We start from the raw sequence: 24,036 nt of genomic DNA, 5'->3' as shown, positions 1-24,036 counted from the left end.
AGAGTTAAAATGTGAAGTGAGCCTGGATTTTGGGAGTTTCTCAATGTACTGAGTTGCTGTGAGAACACCTATGCCATGGTAGGACAGGTAGATGAAAGAGTAGAGCACGACCGTTTGTTTTTGCAGAAATGCTATATTAAATAAATAAAGCAGGATGGCCTTGTAACTTGGCAGGCATGAACCTTTCGAGGAATGTGCCATGCCCAAACAAAAAATTCAGGTCCTGGATGTTTGAGGGGATTAGAAAGGAGCGGCATGTGGCATCTTGGTGTGCGGTTTAGCTCATGTGGCATCTCGGTTTGCGCTTTCACTCATGTGGCATATCGGTGTGCGGTTTAGCTCATGTAGCATCTCGGTTTGCGCTTTAGCCCATGTGGCATCGCGGTTTGCGGTTTAGCTCATGTGGCATCTCGGTTTGCGCTTTAGAACATGTGGCTTCGCGGTTTGCGGTTTAGCTCATGTGGCATCTCGGTTTGCGCTTTCACTCATGTGGCATATCGGTGTGCGGTTTAGCTCATGTAGCATCTCGGTTTGCGCTTTAGCCCATGTGGCATTGCGGTTTAGCTCATGTGGCATCTCGGTTTGCGCTTTAGAACATGTAGCTTCGCGGTTTGCGGTTTAGCTCACGTGGCATCTCGGTTTGCGCTTTAGCTCATGTGGCATCTCGTTGTGCGGTTTAGCTCATGTGGCATCTTGGTGTGCGGTTTAGCTTATGTGGCATCATGGTGTGCGGTTTAGCTCATGTGGCATCGTGGTGTGCGGTTTAGCTCATGTGGCATCGTGGTGTGCGGTTTGGCTCATGTGGCATCGTGGTGTGCGGTTTAGCTCATGTGGCATCGTGGTGTGTGGTTTAGCTCATGTGGAATCGTGGTGTGCGGTTTAGCTCATGTGGCATCGTGGTGTGCGGTTTAGCCCATGTGGCATCTCAGTGTGCGGTTCAGCTCATGTGGCATCTCGGTGTGCGGTTTAGCCCACGTGGCATCTCGGTGTGTGGTTTAGCCCATGTGGCATCGTGGTGTGCGCTTTAGCTCATGTGGCATCATGGTGTGCGGTTTAGCTCATGTGGCATTGCAGTGTGCGGTTTAGCTCATGTGGTATTGCGGAGTGCGGTTTAGCTCATGTGGCATCGCTGTGTGCGGTTTAGCTCATGTGGCATTGCGGTGTGCAGTTTAGCTCGTGGCATCGTGGTTTGCGGTTTAGCTTATGTGGGATCATGGTGTGCGGTTTAGCTCATGTGGCATCGTGGTGTGCGGTTTAGCTCATGTGGCATCGTGGTGTGCGGTTTGGCTCATGTGGCATCGTGGTGTGCGGTTTAGCTCATGTGGCATCGTGGTGTGCGGTTTAGCTCATGTGGAATCGTTGTGTGCGGTTTAGCTCATGTGGCATCGTGGTGTGCGGTTTAGCCCATGTGGCATCTCAGTGTGCGGTTCAGCTCATGTGGCATCTCGGTGTGTGGTTTAGCCCATGTGGAATCTCAGTGTGCAGTTCAGCTCATGTGGCATCGCGGTGTGCGGTTTTGCTCATGTGGAATCTCAGTGTGCGGTTCAGCTCATGTGGCATCTCGTGTGCGGTTTAGCTCATGTGGCATCTCGGTGTGCGGTTTAGCTCATGTAGCATCTCGGTGTGCGGTTTAGCTCATGTGGCATCTCGGTGTGCGGTTTAGCTCATGTGGCATCTCGGTGTGCGGTTTAGCTCATGTGGCATCTCGGTGTGCGGTTTAGCTCATGTGGCATCGTGGTGTGCGGTTTAGCTCATGTGGCATCGTGGTGTGCGGTTTAGCTCATGTGGCATCGTGGTGTGCGGTTTAGCTCATGTGCCATCATGGTGTGCGGTTTAGCTCATGTGGCATCGTGGTGTGCGGTTTAGCTCATATGGCATCGTGGGGTGCGGTTTAGCTCATGTGGCATCGCGGTGTGCGGTTTAGCTCATGTGGCATGGTGGTGTGCGGTTTAGCTCATGTGGCATCGCGATGTGCGGTTTAGCTCATGTGGCATCGTGGTGTGCGGTTTAGCTCATGTGGCATCGCGGTGTACAGTTTATTTCATGTGGCATCGCGGTGTGCGGTTTATTTCATGTGGCATCGCGGTGTGCGGTTTATTTCATGTGGCATCGCGGTGTGCGGTTTAGCTCATGTGGCATCGTGGTGTGCGGTTTCGTTCATGTGGCATCGCAATGTGCGGTTTAGCTCATGTGGCATCGTGGTGTGCGGTATAGCTGATGTGGCAACATGGTGTGCGGTTTAGCTCACGTGGCATCGTGGTGTGCGGTTTAGCTCATGTGGCATCGCGATGTGCGGTTTAGCTCATGTGGCATCGTGGTGTGCGGTTTAGCTCATGTGGCATCATGGTGTGCGGTTTAGCTCATGTGGCATCGCGGTGTGCAGTTTATTTCATGTGGTATCGCGGTGTGCGGTTTAGCTCAGATGTCCTAAAATGGATCTCAAGGGCACGACCTGGGGCTGGGAGACTTGCCAGCATTTACAGTCCAATTGCGCTTCGTCACAATCCTGATCCTCACGACGTTGCTCAGTTGTTTTGATTGGACCTTTAGTAGAGGAATATCGGTTAGATGTTGAGCTCTCATCTGGTGTCACACGCAAGGTGGACAGGAGGTTGAGTGAAGTTGCCATCTAGGTAATTACAGTGCCGTGTAATTACAGTGCAGCTAATTACAGTACTAGTTAATCAGAGTGAACATGGTGTTAAACACTATGCTTCAGATGATTGTTTTTCACCGATATTGTATCGTACTTGTTCGCACTGTAATTACCTCATGCATGTGCTTACAAAGACCTTCAAACCAGGAGGACGCCATTCGATCCATCAACCCTGCGCTATGTTTGCCAACCTATTGTTGTTTGTCCATGCTCCATCCTTTTAAAATGTTGAGCGTCAAGCAAGGAAGCAGCATGTGTCACTCTTGAAGTCTTTGGTGTGACTCGGCCTGGTTTCAAACCACCAACCTCCCAGATTCAGAGCGGATGCTCTCGTCTACCGGCTTCAGGACAATGCTATTTGAACGTCTGATCCACCTGGTGGGGCAGATTAGTGTCACAATCGACAAAATGGTAATACAAGCACCAAAATTTGCATATACATTCCTTTTGGTTCACTTTTTAGGGGGAAAAAAACGTTAGCCACTTCAAAATCCAAGATGGCCACCATTTTCCAAGCTGGTTGCCACTGAATGACTCGTATTGAATAGAATAGAAATTGACAGAGTTGAAGTTGACCAATTTTAATGCTCACATCATTCGGTGTTTTTGACCATGCCGAAGTAGATTCTGCATATTTCAGACCTTTCAGATGCCTTATTTTATAATCTCTGTCTTCATCCATTTTTCTTTCTCATGCACCATTCTTTTTCCTATACAACAACAAACAAACAACATGCATTTTAAGGCCATTTTCCTTGCTAGAGCGGGGGTTAGCCTTGCGGTCCCCATGACAATCTTCTCCATTTTGCCCTATTTTCTGCATCTCCCCTTGTTAACCCCCTTGCCCGCATTTCTTCTTCCACCATCTTTAGCCAAGTCTTTCTCGGTCTTCCACTTCCTTCTCCATTCATTTCCATCACTCTTCTCAACTTTCTCCCACTTTCATCCTTCCTCAACAAATGACCAAACCATCTCAACCTGTTTCTCTTCACAGCATCAATCACAGGCTCTATTCCCATCATCTTTCGCAATTCATCATTTGTCTTCCTCTCTCGCAACGATACTCCGCACATCCACCGAACCATTCGCATTTCCACCCTTTCCAGCCTTCGTTGCTGCTCTACGTTCATTACCCATGTCTCGCTCCCATAAACCATAACACTTCTCACACATGAGGCATACACCTTTCCCTTCAGCTTCAATGACACTCCCATCTTCGTCAGCACGCCACTCAGTTCCAGAAACTTCTTCCATGCACATCTCACTCAAGCAACCGTTGCCGAGTCTGATCCACCTTCTCCATTCAGCATGTCCTTGTTAACCCCCTAAGTTTTATTCAGTGGTTTGTCACAACACACTTTTTTTATTCCTATTTAAAAGGCTTTTTTCAATTTCCTCTTCAACTCATTCCACTTCAAAAATAAATTCAATCTCTTACAATTCTTCCTCACTGCATGCTCTAAACTCACCTTCATTCCACCCCACCTCTGTCGTTTTTAAATGGATCTCTGATTTGAAAATCGCAATAAACCCAATTTGTTATAAATGTTCGTTTTTCATTAATCATCCACTTTCTAAACTCCCTCCTCCCCCTCCCTTTCAATTCTCCCCCATCACCCATCCCCTCCTAAACTCCACCCTCGCCCTTCCCCTCCTAAACTCCCCCATCACCCCTCCTCTCCAAATCTCCCACTTTGCCTCTCCCCTTCAAATCTCCCCCCTCCCCCCTCCCCTTCAAAACTCCTCCCCAACCCCTCCCCTTCAAATCTCCCCCCCCCCTACCTTCTTTCTCCAATTCTCCCCCCTCCTCCTCAAAGCTGCCTCCTCCCCACTTAGTCTCACTTCTATCTCATTCCTCCACCTCCTACTTTCCTCTACCCCCACCCTCAAACAACTCCTCACTGTGCCTCATCCCATCACCATCAAACCTTTTGTCCTCCTCATCCTTCCCCTTCTCCTAGCTCTTCTGCAATCTCTGACACACTATCAACAGCTCTCCCTACCTCCCCATCTCATCCTTCATCTGACCCTACCCCTCCCCTCCCCTGTCCTGGACCTGATGCTCCCCCTCCCTCTTCATTAACGGTATGGACCTCAAACAACCGGGGCCTTCGCTCAAATCTGACTGATCTCTCCATTCAGGTTGCTTCTGACAATCCAGACTTGATCTGCTTAACAGAAACTTTCCTCCTTCAAGATGTCGCTGATTCCTTAATATCTCTTCCTGGTTACTCCCTCCTCCGGTATGATAGACCTGAGCCTCGTCCTGGTGGTGAGGTTGCTATCTTTATCAAAAACCCTCTTACCTCACTCTCCTTGCACTGCCCTCTCTCCACCCCACCCCCAGGAGTACCTATGGCTACGGCTTCCTCTCCGCTCCCACCTTTTGTTCATATGTGTTCTGTACCGTCCTCCAAACAGTGATGACTCCATTTACATTTCGCTGTCTGACAACATGGACCAACTTCTATCCACTCATCCCAACTCTCTCTTCCTCATATGTGGTGACTTCAACTGTCATCATGCCAGCTGGCCGGGAGTGGGGTCCTCTCTCACCAGCCATGGCATCTCAGCAAAGGACTTCTGCGACTCACAGGGACTGGGACAATCTGTCAATTTCCCGACCCAGATCTCAGTCAATGGAGTATCTTCTCTTCTAGACTTGGTGATGACAAACTTCCCTGCAAATGTCTGCTGCTCTTCTTCTGCTGCAATCGGTTCTTCTGATCATGTGCTTATTAAAGTGAACATCTCTCTCGCCATTCTCAGAGAGCCCAAGCCAGTGTTCTGGGCCCTGTACTTTTTCTGGTATTCATCAATGATCTCTCTGACTCTCTGGAAAATTCTCTCTATCTCTTTGCTGATGACTCCACTCTCTGCCGCTCCATTCCTCATCCCTCAGATCGGCAGTCTGCAGCCACCTCACTCTCTGCAGACCTGGACAAAATCACAGACTGGTCAAACAAGTGGAACATGTCTTTCAATCCTGACAAATCTCACACTTACTATGTCTCTCCGAAAAGACCGATTGGACAATCCTCCCATCTAATTTCTCAACAATCCTCTCCAAGAAGCTCTGTCACTCAAGCTTTTGGGTCTCACTATCTGCCATGATCTTTCCTGGGAAAACCACATTTCCAAGCTGGCCTCCAAAGCCAGTCACCGACTGGGCATCCTTCGTCGTGCGAAGTCCTTCCTTGGCACACCTGAGCTCCTCACCACATACAAGGCTTTCATCTGCAGCCGATTTAAAATTTTAAATAATCGTGGCCCAATAGCACATCTGAGCACAGATTCTGTAATACTAACAGATTAACATCCATATACATTACCCCGTTAGCCACCCCCCACAAAATTTACAACACCGATCCCTTTGGTGCTTTGGCATAGAGACGCGGACGCCATGTAGGCCCGGGTAGGCAATCGGGTCGAAATGATGGGCCAGCCGTGACGTCGAACCAGAGCGTGGTTGACAAAACTGTCACTGCTCCCCATGTCAATCAATGCACCAGCATCTTCGCCGTTAATCTCCACCCGCATGACAGCTTTGGCCAGCCCACGAAGAGCAGTCATGGTGAGCGGGTCGACTCTCGACATGAAGGCCCCCGCCAACGTCACTCTCTCGGCCTTGCTCGATCGGCAGACTTTAGCGTAATGGCCCTTCTGGCCACAATTATTGCACAGCGCGTCTCTCGCCGGACAAAGGGACCCCAGATGTCGCCTATTGCCACAAAAATAACATTTTGCCTTCATCCTTGCTGGAGTCACCGCAGCTGTAGTTATAGGTTCGTTCTCCTCTGCGTCCAAGATCGCGACTAGCGATTCATTCCGGCGGGTGTCCGACCACGCGGATGCACTCTCCACGGAGATGTCGGCCTCAGGGTGCTTCACGGCAACAGCTGCACTAGCCGTCAGGTATTGCCTCCCATAGGCCTCGGATCTACCCTGGGCTAGTTGGAGTACCCGGACTTGGTCATACGCGACTTGTAAAGCTGTAATCTCTGTCTTGAGCAAGCGCTGATGGATAGCCGGTGACTGGAGTCCCGTTATGAATGCATCCTGCATGAGATCGTCGATGACCTCGACAGCCGTACGTTCAGGCAGCCCAGTCTTTGCCGAGCTGCTGTACGACCTGTAAATATTGCTCCAGGGACTCCGTGGCCTGCTGTCGAAGGGTGGCGAGAAGATGGCGGGCATATATCGGACTCCTCGGTTTCACATCGAGAGCGTGCAAAGTTGCTATTGCCGTCTCATACGTCTCACAATAAGTGAAATAATCATAGACCGAGTTCGACACATTACATTGGAGAATGGTCAGATTTTGTGCATCCGTGAGGTCAGGAACAATCGCCATATGGTGTCCGAGAGCCCGTTCCCAGTACTGTATATCCATTGGCTGGCAGCATCACTGGCATGAGCATCTATATAATAATAGCGTAAGGACTCGACTTTGTTATCCCTTTTACGCCGCACCCAGTGACCCGATGCCCACGGCACTAATGGATTTACGACCTACGAACCGCGCTCTTTGTTTATCACATACAGGCATACTCGAAAAATCTGAATTAGCCGACGTTGGGGCCCAAAAGCATCCGATTAACTGCCGATACGACGCCATCGTATTGGCGTCTGCTGGGCGAATGCGAAGCAAGCCGTCCGCTGATTGGACAGGCGAAGGCGAAAGCAAGCCGTCCACTAAGTGGACAATCCAGAGCATGCATTTGTGCCGGTGTCGGCGATCGTTGTTCATATACGCACTCTTCATTCTCATCTTTCTTCCTAACTCTTACTCGGACAAGCAAATCCCCTATGCCATCCATAATGGTACACTCTATCCATACACCACAACCTCCCTTCCGTGGATGTTCCACGGGTTTCGGCTAGTCACCATTAAATTTCTCCAGCTTAATGAGCTTCTCCATGGCTCGTAGTGTCGAGATATAGTTCAATAAATTGTTGTAAATCAAAACTCAGAACTGTTTCAAGTAATGAGGTTTTATTGAACCTCATTCCTCTCCACTCATCCTACAATACAAAATAAAGCACAATCATTAGCACTACAAAGGAAGCAATCAAAACAAACATCTCCTCCAAGCCCCCGCAAGCAAGCAATTACGTACCTGTTAACCCGAAAGTCTCTTGGCACCAAGGTAACATAACTTCCACGAAACTGAGCGCTGAGCAGTCCAGTCTTAAGCTCCCTCAAGGTCAGCCCACCGACCGAACCTTCTCTCCCAGCTCAAGACATTACATCATATTTCATCACAAAGGTCATAGGTGTATTGTTTATTAAATTGAAATATTCTACTTTTATGAAACTGGTGAGCCCGTTGGTCCAATGGACCAACTTTTCTTTTGTCTTCACCGCATTGTAGCATACCTGCCTGCCAGACTCGGGGGGGGGGGGGGGGGGGCTTTTGTGTCCTCGGAGCCTTTTGGGTCTTTTGGGTCATCTGCGTCTTTTCGGTTCCCAGTGATTTTGGGTCATCTGAGTCTTCTGGGTTCTCAGGGACTTTTTGGTCTTCTGGGTCTTTTGGGTCCTCGGGAACTTTTGGGTCTTCTGTGTCCTCGGGAACTTTTGGATCCTCGGGGACTTTTGAGTCTTCTGTGTTCTCAGGGACTTTTGGATCCTTGGGGAATTTTGGGTATTCTGGGTTTTTTGGGGTCTTCGGGAACTTTTAGATCTTCTGGGTCCTCAGGCACTTTTGTGTCTTCTGGGTCTTTTGCGTCCTCAGGGACTTTTGGGTCATCTGGGTTCTCGGAGACTTTTAGGTCCTCTGGGTCTTTGGGGTGTTAAGAATCTTAGGGGTCTTTCTTAAAGGATCTAAGTTCGAAGGGGTCTCAGCAGTCGAAAGAGTTAAAAGGTGCATTTTAATAGAACGTAATACGTAATTAATGAATAGACACAAAAAGTATGGCTCACACACCCAATGACCGAACTCATCCATTTACTCATAACGTATCAACTCATAGTAGAAGAATATTTGTAACACGAATTGCTTTTACTATTACTGCACATCTAAGTTATATAATCTTTTTCAAAAGGAAATTTATCTTCTCTCAAGTCAAGACCATACAATGTGCGTCTGCACCCTGGTGCGGGCTTTATTACGTCAACGTTCGGCATGGATATGACGGTGAACTCATTAATAAAAATAGAGCACGTACGCACATCATCGCTTGTGTGTATTTCTAGGTTTCCTTCGATGCCAATGGCGGACAAAGGGAGTCTCTGTGGGCCCCCTCGGTGCCTTTTGTCCTGCTCCTTACGTGCCCTGCCGGAGTTTTCTCACGCACACAGGAAAGGAATGAAAGTCCAGTTGGCACGGTGTGTGTAGAGAGTGTGAGAACAAGGGGACGCGGTGGCGGATTCCCAAATTGTTCGAACTTTGGAATCTGGGCAGGGTTTGGCACACAGTGGCCTACTCTTTTCGAAAGGCCGGAATGATCCTTAAAGTCTACCAGCGGATGTTTACAGGCAGGACGGCCGGCTTAATATCGCCTCTGAAGGTCATGATATACCATACTGTTACAGATCGTCGGTGCTGCTAAAAGACTTTATTGGTAAGGGTTATACTGGGTGGTTTGCCGTTGCCTTCCCAACAGCAGTTAGGGCAGACATTTTGCCAGGATGCCGGCAATAGCTCGCCAACTCTTCGCGAAGGACATCATGGGATCTTTAACGTCCACCAACTAATGCTGGTAGCCGAGATGCCCAGTTTAACATCCATTGATAAATCTGGGTCGGGATTCAAACTCAGGCGAGACAGCTCCGGCTACAGGTGATTGTGCGTACCTCCAGGGCCTCTCGGCCATCCTGCCAGTGTGCATGCCTCTCAGCCATCCTGCCAGCGTGCGTGCCTCTAGGCCATCCTGCCAGCATGCACTCTGGTCTAGGCCATCCTGCCAGCGTGCGTGCCTCTAGGCCATCCTGCCAGCATGCATACCTCTGGTCTAGGCCATCCTGCCAGCGTGTGTGCCTCTAGGCCATCCTGCCAGCATGCATACCTCTGGTCTAGGCCATCCTGCCAGCGTGCGTGCCTCTAGGCCATCCTGCCAGCATGCACATACCTCTGGTCTAGGCCATCCTGCCAGCGTGCATGCCTCTAGGCCATCCTGCCAGCGTGCGTGCCTCTAGGCCATCCTGCCAGCGTGCGTGCCTCCAGGCCATCCTGCCAGCATGCGTGCCTCTAGGCCATCCTGCCAGCATGCGTGCCTCTAGTCTAGGCCATCCTGCCAGAATGCGTGCCTCCAGGCCATCCTGCCAGCATGCGTGCCTCCAGGCCATCCTGCCAGCATGCGTGCCTCCAGGCCATCCTGCCAGCATGCATACCTCAAGACCTTCCTGCCAGCATGCATACCTCTGGTCTCGGCCATCCCGCCAGCGTGCGTGCCTCTTGGCCATCCTGCCAGCGTGCATACCTCAAGACCTTCCTGCCAGCATGCATACCTCTGGTCTCGGCCATCCCGCCAGCGTGTGTGCCTCCAGGCCATCCTGCCAGCGTGCATACCTCAAGACCTTCCTGCCAGCATGCATACCTCTGGTCTAGGCCATCCTGCCAGCGTGTGTGCCTCCAGGCCATCCTGCCAGCGTGCATGCCTCTAGGCCATCCTGCCACGGTGCATACCTCAAGACCCTCCTGCCAGCATGCATACCTCTGGTCTAGGCCATCCTGCCAGCGTACGTGCCTCTAGGCCATCCTGCCAGCATGCATACCTCAAGACCTTCCTGCCAGCATGCATACCTCTGGTCTAGGCGATCCTGCCAATGTGCGTACCCCTAAGCCATCCTACCAGCCTCCTCTGAAAGTCAGTGTATCAAATTATGCAATGTCCTGTACGATTGTAAGTACATGATTCTATAAGACTATTGGCACTGCAGTCATCAAATCAAATCAGAGCTGAAACTACAGATCCATTCCAAGGTGAGACATTTGATATTTCATATATTTCGATATATAATGGAACAAGTGCATGTCTAGCCACTAACCCACGTGATTATGTCTCTTAAGTACATACTGTTAGAATGTCAGTTACACCGTGACTACGTCTATTAGTTATGTACTATTGGAACGTACCTTTAAAATATTTAGACCCTTTAGTCTGCAAAGACACCTTAGACCTTTGAAGACCATTTAGACATTTTAGATCCTTTAGATGCTGTTGGACATTTACATCCTTTAGAACCCTATATACATTTAGACTCATTGAGACCCTATAGACCTCCCAAGACCATTTAAGGCATCTAAGACCTAGTTAGACCCTTTGCCCTATAAGAATTATAAGACCACCAAGACCCTATGGACCCCTCAGAGTATTAAGAACCCTCTCAACAGTTTTGGCCAATGGACGGAGACATCCAGACATCACGACCCATTATAGAAGTTCATCTCTTTGAGAATTGAGATAAGATTACCTAATATAACTGCTGTTAACTCGCCCTTACCACTCTAATCTATTACCAGGTTCTCTGGTATTCAAATTCCAATTACAATACCAATTGTTCACATTTTCATCCTAATTTGCGAAATATTGAGCTCAGCAAAGCAAATACTACAGAAAGATTCACAAACGAGGTTGAACACCGAACTGAGCATCCTTTTATTATCGATCATTAAACAAAATAGCTAGCCAGTAATTCAGTCCGTCATATGGGAAATATTTACATCAGATATTAATAACGCAAATATGTCTGACATTGCGCCAGACGAACATTGCCTTTATCACGAGGACAATCCAATGACCATTTTTGCCAAGCTCACAAAACCGACATTATGATACATTCACCAGTTTACCGTGGGTTTACCGTGGGAGTTGTTGTATGCAGATGATCTGGTGTTGATTGCGGAAAGTATGGATGGACTGAAGGAAAAGATGAAGTGGAAGGAATGTATGGAGACAAAAGGTCTGAAGGTGAATATAGGAAAGACGAAGGTGATGGCAAGTGGTAAAGCATGTGGTGAGGTGGAAAGAACTGGGAAGTGGCCGTGTGCTGTGTGCAGGAAGGGTGTCGGAGTGAACTCCATTCAGTGTACAATGTGCGCTGAGTGGGTTCATCAAAAATGTAGTGGTCTGAGAAGGTCATTAACCAGTGTGGCAGCTACATTCAAGTGTAAGGTGTGCACAGAGGGAGCTGCAGATGGAGGAAATGTTGAGTTGGATCTTGGAGACGGCATGAAGCTGGAAGGTGTGAAAACATTTTGCTACCTCGGAGACATGCTGAATGGAGAAGGTGGATCAGACACGGCAACGGTGCTGGAGTGAGATGTGCATGGAAGAAGTTTCGGGAACTGAGTGGCGTGCTGATGAGCAGGGGAGTGTCGTTTAAGCTGAAGGGAAGTATGCTGCATGTGTGAGAAGTGTTATGATTTATGGGAGCGAGGCATGGGTAATGAACGTAGAGCAGCAATGAAGGCTGGAAAGGGTGGAAATGCAAATGGTTCGATGGATGTGCGGAGTATCGTTGAGAGAGAGGAAGACAAATGATGAATTGCGAAAGATGATGGGAATAGAGTAGGGCTGTCAACCGAGCCGAGACCGGGACGAAATCCCGGCGGTTTCGGCTTTCGAGACGGTCTCGGGACGGTCCCGAGATAAATTGATTGACGCAATTTCTCGGTAAAAAATCCCGGTTAAAATTCCAACTTCTTGCAGATATTTTCCATAATAGAGGCATTTATTGAGCCTTGCTTTCATTACTCTGCTTCTGCACAAGCATCATTTTTCGCAAGTGCAGCTGAACTGACACAAACGATGATAGATAAAGTAAACTCACTGTTCCAGGATTTTCCCCTTGTCAACAAACAATGCACTGCAAACGAATCCGAATTCCGAATCGGGATCTTCACCAACATCTAATCATGTCGTCCTTGTCACACACGCTGCATCTCCACAAAATTTCGTCCGAATCCGTCCACAACTTTTTGAGATATTGTGTTCACAAACAAACGGACAAACAGACAGGAGTGAAAACATAATCTCCATCGACCTTTGGTGGCGCAGGTAACGAAATCAGGATGAAGGTCCCAATGAAAATCCGCCGCATCACGGCTTCATTTAAACCGTTGAATCCTTCCGCTGTATCACTCCGCCTCGCCCCGCCTTACGCTGCGGTCACGTGTCCGTCCTTGGAGACGAGTTACGGAATGTGGTTGCTATGGTCTTTAGCACATTAATATCGAGGGACTCGCTCGAGGCCCCGTGATTGGAGGGACGATGTTTATTTAGATTAAAAACACGTTTATAACGGATTATTCTCCACACAATGTATTAATACAAGTACAATACATTATGTAGTTTTATGAAATGAGTTTTTGATGAACGTTTATGTTTAATTGCAACGCTAAATCTATAAATTGTAAGAATCCCTCGGGGTTTGGTTTGACGGTTTGAATGTGAAAGTATTTTGGTTATCTTATCTCCACTTTAGGCCTGATAAGTTGATTACGTTTACTTTAGTCACAGAGTCAAAATAAGGAGGAAGGGGGGGGGGGGGGATCACTACACCGCCTGCTTTATAATTTACTAGCAGAAATACCCGGCATTGCCGGGCGGGGGCGGGGAGGGGAACGGGGGGGGGGGGGGGGGGGGGCGAGCCCCTTGGCGATCACAACTCACAAAATGATAATGAAACTCCAACCGGGACTCGAATATGCCTGGGCAGAAACATTTTCTCCCTCTGACATTCCGAGCAAGAAATTACACGACAATACAAACTGTAATGAGATAACCCGGTCCCGTCGGTGGCCGATCATCTGCATGTAGGCGGTGTATTTTATTTCATCCCGGTAAATGGAAGCTAAGTCGGAATTTAAGTACTCAACATCAGAAATGAATTTTTTTCATTGTTGTTTATATATTGTAATGAAATTCCATTATTTTTGAAGCCTTATTATTATTATTATTTTTTTTTTTTTTTTTTTTTTTTTTACTTTGCCGGGAACCGAGCCGATCCGAGATCCCGTCATGAAAATTGAAAATTTATCGAGACGGTTCCAAGACGGGATTTTGAATCTAGCTAACAGCACTAGAATAGAGCCTGTGATTGATGCTGTGAAGAGGAACAGGTTGAGATGGTTTGGTCATGTGTTGAGGAAGGATGAAAGTGAATGGTTGAGAAGAGTGATGGAAATGAATGTAGAAGGAAGTAGAGGACGAGGAAGACTGAGAAAGACTTGGCGCTGATGGTGGAAGAAGAAATGCGGGCAAGGGGGTTAACAAGGAGAGATGCAGAAAATAGGGCAAAATGGAGAAGATCGTCATTGGGACCGCAAGGCTAACCCCCACTCTAGCAGGGAAAATGGCCTTAAAATGCATGTTGTTGTTGTTGTTGTTGTTGTTGTTGTTGTGTGATACATTCACCAATGACAGTGCTCACGGCAGTGGAAGGTTTGGGGGATCAATGGGACATGTTTGAAGGAGTCGGTATATTGCGATTAATGTTCACGTGCAGCTGGAGTCGCCGTGGAATCACATAGTTTAAAGCATCCCACAATTTGAGTACTTGGGGGGGGGGGAAAATAAAACAAAAACATTCAACAGCATGCTTCAAGAATAAAAATATAGTTTACAGAGTTATACAGAAAATTCAAGCAAGCTCCCTACATCGGTTTAAAAACAATAAAAACGGGGAGGGGCAGAAATAGGGGGGGGGGGGGGAACAACCCCACCCTACTCCCCAACCCCAAAAAACAAAACAACAAAAGCAGTTAATTAAATAATCTGCATTTTTGTAACGATCACGTTCAAAAACATTGTTCAAAAGCAAGCTGGATGCATGGGATCGACTGAGTGACCAAATGCTCTGCAATCCTACGCCAACCAACAAGTGCACAGCAAGGTGTGTTCAGCAGTGACACGGGAGCAAAAGCACGAAACAACCACACAGAGGAAACTGCCGCACGGCTCCCGTCGTTAAGACGGGAAGGTAGCTACAAGGGACTCGACAAAACATGGAACATTTGGGCCGGCAAACATGCCGTGAGCGTGCGGGCCCAAATTATGTCATGTCAAACTTGGCTGCTGCAAGCACTAGTTGATGAAATGCAGTCTAAAAATTACACGACCCAGGTACTTGTCGCGGTTTTCATCGATCTTGATCGAAGCGCCGGTGATTCGACACTCCACAGAGGATTTTTTGTCGAGCGGAAGGTTCTCAAACTTCACTGCAACGACTGGTTGGATATAATGAAGCTGTAAAATAGGTAGGAAGGCGACACATAGGTCAGGAAGTATGTCGGTAGGAATTTTACGTTTCACAACTTTCCGTCTCTTCCAAACTAAAAACACTCTACAACTTGCTTACCACTTTATGCTCACTTCACAATCATCCCTCTGCCCTTCATTCCCTTGGATGAGGCCAATCATTTACTTGCAAAATAAATTAAGGCAATGGACTCGAGATGTAAATCCAGCAGTTAAGGAAAATGGTGGTCGATAAACATCCCGACAGGGTTATGCCAGAGACTTGTATCAAACGTGATTCTTGTCCTTGGACCCAGATATGTCCATACGCACTGTGCACTTCCAGCATATCCCATTATTACTTCGGTGGCGGAGGTTATGCTTTCACCTGTTTGTTTGTGTCCAACTGTGAGCAGTATATCTCAAAAAAGTCATGGACGGATTCGGACTAACTTTGGTGGACAGGTTAGGTGCGAGACGAGGACAAAATGTTTATATTTGGTGAAGATCCTCCCCAAAGCATCAACTCCCCTCAACCAACCCTGTCCCCTCTGCCCCGCACCCCCCGTCCTGACAGTTGGAACAACATCCAATTCACAACCTGACAAGTCAATAATACAGTGTATCCAAAGCAAGAAAGACCAATCAAAGATTGTAGACCTTCGTCAGGACGTTTGTATGGTGTTGTCCTTTCGGTCCTCAGGGTATTTTGAGTCCTCGGGTTATATGGGGTATTCATGGTCTTAAGGTTGTAAAGAGTCTCGAGTGTTAGGGGTTTTAAATGGCCTTAGGTTAGTTACAATGAGTTTCAGGGTTTTCAAAGGGTCTTCGCGTTCTCAAGGCTCCAAAGGGTCTTGGAGGTTTTAAGAGTCGTAAGAGTTTTATGGGTCTTAAGAGTCTTGGAGTTCTATAAAGGATCTCATGTAATTAATACACATACTCATATTCTGTGCGGACAAACAGACCCAAATGCATTACCCTCTTCCCCGGGGAGGGTAACAAGTCCACATTTTGAGCCGTGTTAGGAAAAAAAAACAACTCAAAAGTAGTTCAGAGAGACCTGTCATTTTTACACATCATCATACCAAAATACACCACATGTATGCATGTAATTTTTATTCTTTTGAAATAAGAAAATCTTTCATGCAACACAGTGCTGCCAGGCAAACCCTGTACATTCGTACATACATACATACATTAATGGCCCTCCAGAAGTCGTTTAAGTAAATTAACTGCATTTGCTTAGATCTGGTGCGTTTTACAAAACCTTTGATCAACCAAAATGATCTCAAAGATCATGCGGACGGAAAACAATGCAAATGCTGTCAGGGTGTCTTGTCTTTAAGGACAAACGGAGGTGGTTAAGCAAGACTTACATCATATTTCCTGCCGAAGTAGGGAAAGTATTTGACATCCAGCTTCTTATTTGATGGGAAGTAGCTCACAGGGCCAATATCAGCTCCTTTCTGTGGGGAATGAAGCAAAAAATAATTGGAAAACCTTAAAACTGTAGGCAACAGAGATGACGGCTGATGTTAAACAGACTTGCAAATGATCTTACCTGACCTTCACACGAGACTTGTGGAGCATGAGTACCGTTGCCAGGAATGAAGCCAATAATCTAAAACACAAAGAAGAAATTCATTTTGAATACAACTCCAACAATACTTCAAAGTTCCTGAAAATTCGAAGAGTTTGTAACATTAGAAGAGATCTTTTACAAATGCAAGTTTGGTTCCAACTTGAGGCTACTGAAAATCCGGTTAACCAAGTACCATGCTCGGTGTGCGCTTGGCCGGCAGGATGACCCGGAGGTACGTACTCTCACCTGAGAACTGTCTAGCCTGGGTTCAAATCTAGGCTAGCTACAAATTGGCACCCTGATACATTGCAGGCTGGCTTATTCAGTGTGTGCACGCCATTCCTCAGATGAACGTTAAACTACGCGTCCTGTCTGCTGGCATTAGTTTGTGGACGTTGAAGATCTCATGGTGGCTGCGGAGAGTAGGCAAGCTATCGACAGCACCCTGAATAAATTACAAAATTCCTGCTCTAACCTACAGGGGGCCACTGCATCAGTAAGCACAGCACCTCCTCCTCTCCCCCTTTATTCCAGACAATGATGCTACCCACAAACATATGCTGCATACGAGAGAAGAAGTGCAAGCATTGCATTTATCCAATCAGTTTGTCATCAGACAATTGGTGGAACCCTCAAGTCTCAGTCTTTACCTTGTTCATTTTGATGTAAACGCATGGAGTGCCATTCCTGTATGCCGTCTCCGGATCAGCACATTCACCGAGGAGTGAGAGGTTGAAGCGGCAAGCTTGCATTTTCGTGTCTTCATTCAAGCGCTTGCGGTACTCACCATCCTTACAGTCCTTAGCATTTTGCTGCTCATTGCGATACGCTGTAGTTACAAGATTGAATGGAAACATGCATTTGAGCAAAATCATTAAAATACCGACCAAAAAAATAAAATAAAATAAAATCAACTAGAACGGCACTCGGTAGAGCGCCAGGCTAAACAGTGTATGGTTTATATCTCACTGATAGACCAGATCTGGATTGGGACCTGAACCAAAATCTAAATCGGCAAGTTCTCATCACCGAATGAACTTGCCCGCCAAACCAAGTTTGGTAATATCTCGTCCATAACTTTTTTAAACATCATGTTATATATCACTTTTCGCCCAATCTCTCAATGGTGAAGAATCACTTGAACATTTCATAACTCTCGTATCCGAATCCATATTCAGATCTTCACCAAAATAGAATCGATTCGTCCTTGGTACACACCCAAACTGTCCACCGAGTTTCGTCCAAATCAGTTCATAACTTTTTGGGATATCCTGCTATATGTCGGTTTTAGCCCCATCACCCAATGGTGAAGAATCAGTAAAAATTCTAGTAGCCCGATCCGAATCCGGATCTTCATCAAAATCTAATCATTTCGTCCTTGTCACATACACTACCACTCTGCCAAATTTCATCCGAATCCAGCCACAACTTTTTGAGATATCTTGTTCACAGACAGACAGGGGTGAAAACAACCTCCATCCACCTTTGGTGGCAGAGGTAACAACACAACGATCAAAAATGTCCACAATTTTTTTATTATCAATATTATTCAGAATTAGAGCGTTGACTAAAAACTTCAGAGACACTTTCATTCCTGCCTTAAGCACCTGGCTTGACACGAAACTATTCACCTGCACCCAAGAGGTGGAAATATTGGCACCTGTGTCCAGTTTGCCCCCCATCCCCTTCACTAAATTAATGCTCTTAAACACAATCTTAACAACAAACAGGATGCAAGCCATGCATCCCGTCAGAAAATGAACCTTTGCCCTCCGCAACGCATGCATGTGCTACATAATATAGCGGACAAAGCTTCCATGGCCTACACCCAAATAGTAATTCTTAGCAAAGAGATACCATAATGTAAAAACAGCAGTTTTCTTTTCTGTGAAAATCTGTTCAGGTGTAACTTTCGGTGGCACTCACGTGCGAAAAAGTCATTCACCGCACTCATGTACTTTGTGACTGTCGCATTGTTTTGGGGCTCCACGGTCACCTCAAGTCCCTTCGTTTGAGAAAATCCACGTGGTCGTATCATAACACCTGATGAAGTGGGAATAGGAATTACCATCTTGTAGACAACACAAGGTGTGTGTGTGTATGTGTGCGTGTGTGTGTGTGTGTGTGTGTGTATATGTAAGCATATATTATGTATATGTAAGCATATATTATGTATATGTAGAGGTATATGTGTGGAATGATCGTTTTAAGGCCATTTCCCCGCTAGAGCGGGGGCTAGCCTTGCGGGCCCCATGACAATCATGGTTCCCTGTTTGAGGCAATGTTTTTATGGCCAGATGCCCTTCCTGACGCCAACCCTTAGTCGCCTCTTACGATGCGCAGGGATACGGTGTACCTATTCTAAACCGGGGTACACACCGTGATCATTCATCCCAGCAAGCTGGTACTCAATTTGCCGACCTTGGAAGGATGATAGGCTGAGTCAACCCCCCTGGTGTTAATTCAGTGATCGATCAGGGATTCGAACCCAGGATCCTACTCCATAACCGCTAAGCCAACACCAGGCTCCATGTGTGTGTGTGCGTGTGCATGTGTGTGTGTGTGTGTGCCTGTGTGTATCTACATGTGCGTACGTGTATGCACGTGTATTTATGTATGTAAATTGATGTTGGCCGTTATGTCTACACGTGGGTGGGTTTTAGGAGGTGGAATGATAAGTTCTGTTTGTCCGCGTTCGTTTGTGTCAAGGTGCATCAAACTTCATCCCGAGGCATTTTGTAATAACACAAAAGTCAATTTGGATTCCATTTCTTGGTCTTCGCTTTTAGTTTTGAAAAGCATGAACACCCTGTTGAATAAATTACAAATTTGAACTAGGCAACCAATCTGAAGTCAAGGCCCAATAAAGGTTAACATCACACCGGCAAAGCCAAATTCACACATCCTGAATATAGTTACAGTGTGCAACATCATCCACAAGTAATGAGCATAAAGTAAAACCAGTTAAAACCAGCCTTGAACTCCAAGACATGACACGTCAAGGACAAAACAAAGTCAAATTAAACAAATTCTCAAGGATGATGCTCAGATTCAAAAATAAAATAAGTTTCATTGTAAACCTGATGAAGGTTTTCACTTTACATTCTGACAAAGTCAATTAAGGCCCAGCCAATGCAACTTGCTGAATTTCCCTGCAATTGCTTTGCAGGCATCAGACTTGGCCTTTTAGGCCCCCAAATGACGGAACAGTTGCGCCATGCGTTTCAGAACCATTAGTTCATAACTCATCTTGACGCTGCTACGCAGCATCAGGGCCGGACGACAGCTCTCCACCCTATCTTATGCTTGATGTTGTTTCTTCCTTTTATTACTCACTTCTTCCATATAACTGGAACCACATTCCAAAGGCTGTTAATGTTGATTAAAAAAACAAAAAAACAACAAAAAAAAAACCCCTAAAATGGAGGCAAAAGGTTCGAGTTTGAAAAATATTTGACGAGGGAACTGAAGACGAACCTGGGCTGGAGACGCGATCTTGATACCTGGGTTTTGCATCATTGGTGGTCTGGATCAAGACCCACATGGTGAAGCTAAAGAGAGCAGCAAGGAATGCATAAAAGATGACGTAGAAGATTGTGATCAGAGCTGCAATAGAAAAAAAACATCATCAATTGACAGAAAGATCTTCCAAAACAATTGTGACAAAGTCCAACAAACACCACCCAGAGGAAAACAGTGTACAAAGCACACATGTGGGTAAAGGTTGATAAAAACACAAAACATAGGTGTGATTAGTGAACAGTTTCCTGAGTTTATGTGCCATACTCTCATACTCTGGTACGAAGCATCGGTGCTGTCAAAGCAGTTTCTTGGCAAGTGGGTATACTGGGTGGTTTGTCATCGCCTTCCCAGCAGTAGTTGGGGCAGGAATTTGGAATTTGCTCAGGGTGCCAGTGATAGCTAGCCAACTCACGAAGGCCACTGTGGGGTCTAACGTCCACCAACTACTGCCGGCAGACGGCATGCTCAGTTTAAGGTCCATGTCCATCTGAGGGATGGCACACATCGATAAATCACCCTTCCCGTTAAACACTGGGATGACAGTTTAGAGCTCGGTCGGGATTCAAACCCAGGCTAGACAGCTTGGAGGTGAGCGTGCGTACCTCCAGGCCACCCCGCTAGTCCAGTGAGCAGTAGAAGGATGCAAATAATCACAAGTGCATTATGCTGAAGCATTCATTGTGCAAATAAAACCATGCAGGCAAGAACAGCTCAATCGTTCCCTCTACAAATATGGGTTCTGCAAAGCCAGGTCCACTGGTGACCTCATGGCCTATGTTGCCAACGAATGGTCTTCAGCTCTTGAACATTTTGGAGAAAGCAGAGTTGTTGTGCTGGACATCAGAAAAGCCTTTGACAGTCTGGCACAAAGGGTTCTGAGCGAAGCTCCCAAAGTATGGCAGTCTCCACTAATCTCCTGGTTTTCCAGTTCCTTGCTGGGTGATCCATCTCTACCTGCATTGATAGTGCCCAATCTGACCACCACATCAATCGTGGTGTCCGACAAGGTTCTTTAATCATACCCTCCGTCCTTTTACTCAACGATATCCTCACAAATACGACTGTCAATTCCTTTGCTGCCAAACTCAATCAGTCGTGACCTCATTCTCATCCTCCAATGGGGTCTCAGACAAGTCTTTCAATTGGTCCAAACCTCAAACATTTACATGCAGCAACATCAATGCAGCTACCCCCCCACCCCCCTCTCACGTCCAGGTCTCAACACCAGCAGTCATCCTCTCTTCATATGCTCGGTGTCACAATCTCTCCATGCAGCCGCACATCCTCATATCCTCAATAAATCGCCAAACCTGCCTCCCAAAAAAAATTAACTTGCTTTCGTCTTCAGAGCTAACACTTCAATTCCCATCTGCATATTCTGTGCAAATCCCAAGTCAGAGAGGTGATGTATACCATGTCTGGAGCAGTGCTCCACCATCAGTGATCAGTATTTTAGATCGCGTCCAAGTAAATTCTTCTTCTCCAAATAAATCGATGTTTACAACAGACGACATACCACCATAGTTGAAGCAAACACAGTCTGCCATTCTTCATCGACGTATGGCAGGTTAAATGAGCTCAAACTCTTCCTTGGCAGCAGCATCCACTCGTTATAGCGAGATAAGGTGTCTCAAGGCAACGTAAACAATCAATAAGCTTGAAACAAAACTTGTGGCTCCAGAAAAATGAGAGAATAAAATAATCATACAAAAGGGATCGTCAGTTGTTCCTGCCACAACTACTTAGTCAATCCTGGCCAGTCGGTTCGTGAAAGACTTGGGCCGAGCTTCCCTTGGCAAACCACAGAGGAACGTGGGAATAATTGTGGCCATTAAAGAGGAAGACAAAAGGAATAATCTGATGGAAAGTGAATTTTTATTATTTAAATAAAAAGAAAGGTTTAATTATTCCGACAATGTGAACACACTTTTTAATCAACCTTAGCTTATCCAAAGTCACCTTGAGAACGGTTGTTGAAATACCAGGCAGCATTCCACGAGCGGTTTCGCACACATCAGTGTCATAACAAAAATAAATAATTAAAACCCCACCGGTAAATCACATTTCCTCATCGTATTAGTCATGGATAACCGTCACATTTAAACCCCTACAATCCACAACACCCCGCATCAAGATCTCATCAGGAACAAACAACCGCACCCACACTTCTGACTCAGTCACGAAAACATGCAGCCATCGTCCCGAAACATGCCCAAGATGTGGATTAAAAGTTTGGAGCGTGTGAACAATCACAGCAGCGGTAAGTGGAGACGAGTCACAAAACTGGTTTTACATCCAAAAACCTGGGCCTTTGCCAACACCGGGTACAATATTGGTACCGTCCCACCCACACACGGGTGTGGGGGCGTGGCGATGATGGTAGGTGGCGGGCGTGGCGATGGTAGGTGGGGGCGGGGCGATGATGGCAGGTGGGGGCGGGGCGAGGTGCAAACTGCAAAGAGCCGCATTGGCCCGCAGTAATTTTCCACTGCCCAATCCCTTCGCAATACAGAAATTCAGTCTCGGTCGTTTTTTGTGCCAATGAAGTGGAGCACGTGTCGGAACTCGATCACGTGTCGGAACTCGATGAAGCAAACAGGAAACATTCGAGCAGGAAGAGGCCAATTGGGAACGCCGCATCCAACGTGAATTATTAAATCCCATTCTAGCAAAAGAATGTCGCCAGTTTGTCAACACACAGAGTGCCTCGGATTAACAATTTTAAAATGTCAATTTAATCAGTCTCGTCGTTCGATAACGTCACGCTTCGCGGTTGGAGATGCGCAGTTGGTGGCCAATGCGCATGCGCAGATCTGCACTCCGGCAAGCGCAGAACAAACACACCACGTGGTTTCAATGCGGCCAAAACAAGACCCTGTTCTGATTAATATTTAATAAATAACCCTCACGAATCGAGCACGGAAGCTGCGATACACCTGGTGGTGTCCATGAGGCCGTTACCCCCCGAATTATCCACTCCACCCCCCACAGCTCACCCCAGCTCTTTCCGTTCCTGCCAAGGAACTCGTTCTTGTCCGAATTCCAGAAGAAAAGCTTCCAATCGTTGAGGCGATTCCGGAAGGTCGATTTGTCTTGAGACGCCATCGTGTTATCCGCAGTGACCGTGAGGTAAAAATAACAGGGAGCCGAAATAAAAGCGTGTTTTCCGTTTTCCTGGGGTGGGGAAATGGGGGGTAATTTGGAGCCGCCGCGCCCGAAAAGCGCAATGCGGCTTGACCTTTACTGATTCAAAGCTCTTCCACAACGCAGCCTTTTTATAAACAACGATCCACCCTGCAGGCGGTTCTCGCTTCCACACCCAACACCACGCCTTCATTTTATTTGCCCCGCCCTCTTTTGTCCCGTAGTTAATATATCCACGCCCCCTTGTCCCACGTGATTATTATATCCCCGCCCACTTTTACACAATGTCCAAATTTTGAAAGTGTGTACAATGCGTTAACAATCCAATCAAACGTCCAATGCCAACTCACCGAGTCACTGCAGTATTTGATGGATCGCTTTGATTGTTCGGTTTGTTTTTTTTGTAACCTCCAACCCTGCGCCAGATTTACACGTAATGTACGACATTCTTAATAGCGGGTATCTATTTATTACGTACGCAAATTTGAATATTTGACCCCCCCTTCCTCTTCTCCCATATGCCTCAATATCATTCCCATTATTTTGTTTCAATTCCCAAACTGCTTGTCCCTTTTCTTCCCCTCCCGCATCTTATTATAATAGAGCAAACGTATATGGTTATGTTTGTTTATATGAGACCAAAACGTCTTCTTCTTCAAGTAAAATGAACACCCTCTTAAATACGTTTACACTGCTGAGACCCCTCAGACCTTTCACGACCCTTTATGTCCCCCAAGACACTTAAGACCACCAAGACCCCTGAAGACCAAAAATACCCTTAAAGACCCAAAATACCCCGAAGACCAAAACACCCAAAAGACCCTGAAGACCCAAAAACCCATGAAGACCAAAAGACCCCAATGACCCAAAATACCCATAAAGGCCCTGAGGCTCCAAAAGAGCTTGAAGACCCAAATGGTCCCGAAGACCCAAAACACCCCGAAGATCC

The 24,036-nt window shown here is 46.8% G+C and overlaps 1 protein-coding gene across 1 annotated transcript; it reads right to left on the bottom strand.

Moving 5' to 3' along the window:
• Window positions 1-11,238: 11,238 nt before the first annotated feature.
• On the bottom strand, window positions 11,239-23,306 carry ATP1B3 (ATPase Na+/K+ transporting subunit beta 3). The gene is made up of 7 exons (XM_068124406.2): window positions 22,940-23,306; window positions 19,899-20,027; window positions 18,348-18,464; window positions 17,072-17,250; window positions 16,401-16,460; window positions 16,216-16,305; window positions 11,239-14,848 (listed from the first exon to the last, which is right to left on the bottom strand). Exons 1-7 carry the CDS (start codon window positions 23,046-23,048, stop codon window positions 14,687-14,689), a joined length of 846 nt encoding a protein of 281 aa, XP_067980507.1. The 5' UTR covers window positions 23,049-23,306; the 3' UTR covers window positions 11,239-14,686.
• Between the last annotated feature and the right edge of the window lie 730 nt (window positions 23,307-24,036).

Source organism: Myxine glutinosa, chromosome 8 (genome assembly GCF_964187855.1).
Source record: "Myxine glutinosa chromosome 8, kmMyxGlut1.1, whole genome shotgun sequence".
NCBI classification, from domain to species: domain Eukaryota; kingdom Metazoa; phylum Chordata; class Myxini; order Myxiniformes; family Myxinidae; genus Myxine; species Myxine glutinosa.
This window is presented reverse-complemented; position numbering and strand designations above follow the sequence as displayed.

What these genes read in the sequence shown, in the direction of transcription:
- ATP1B3 (XM_068124406.2), bottom strand. Translation starts at nt 23,048, where the DNA reads ATGGCGTCTCAAGACAAATCGACCTTCCGGAATCGCCTCAACGATTGG. An exon ending in CAGGAACGGAAAGAGCTGGG is followed by an intron (nt 20,028 to 22,939) that starts GTGAGCTGTGGG and finishes TTTCTATTGCAG; the next exon opens with CTCTGATCACAATCTTCTAC. An exon ending in TTTACATCAAAATGAACAAG is followed by an intron (nt 16,461 to 17,071) that starts GTAAAGACTGAG and finishes TTTGTGTTTTAG; the next exon opens with ATTATTGGCTTCATTCCTGG.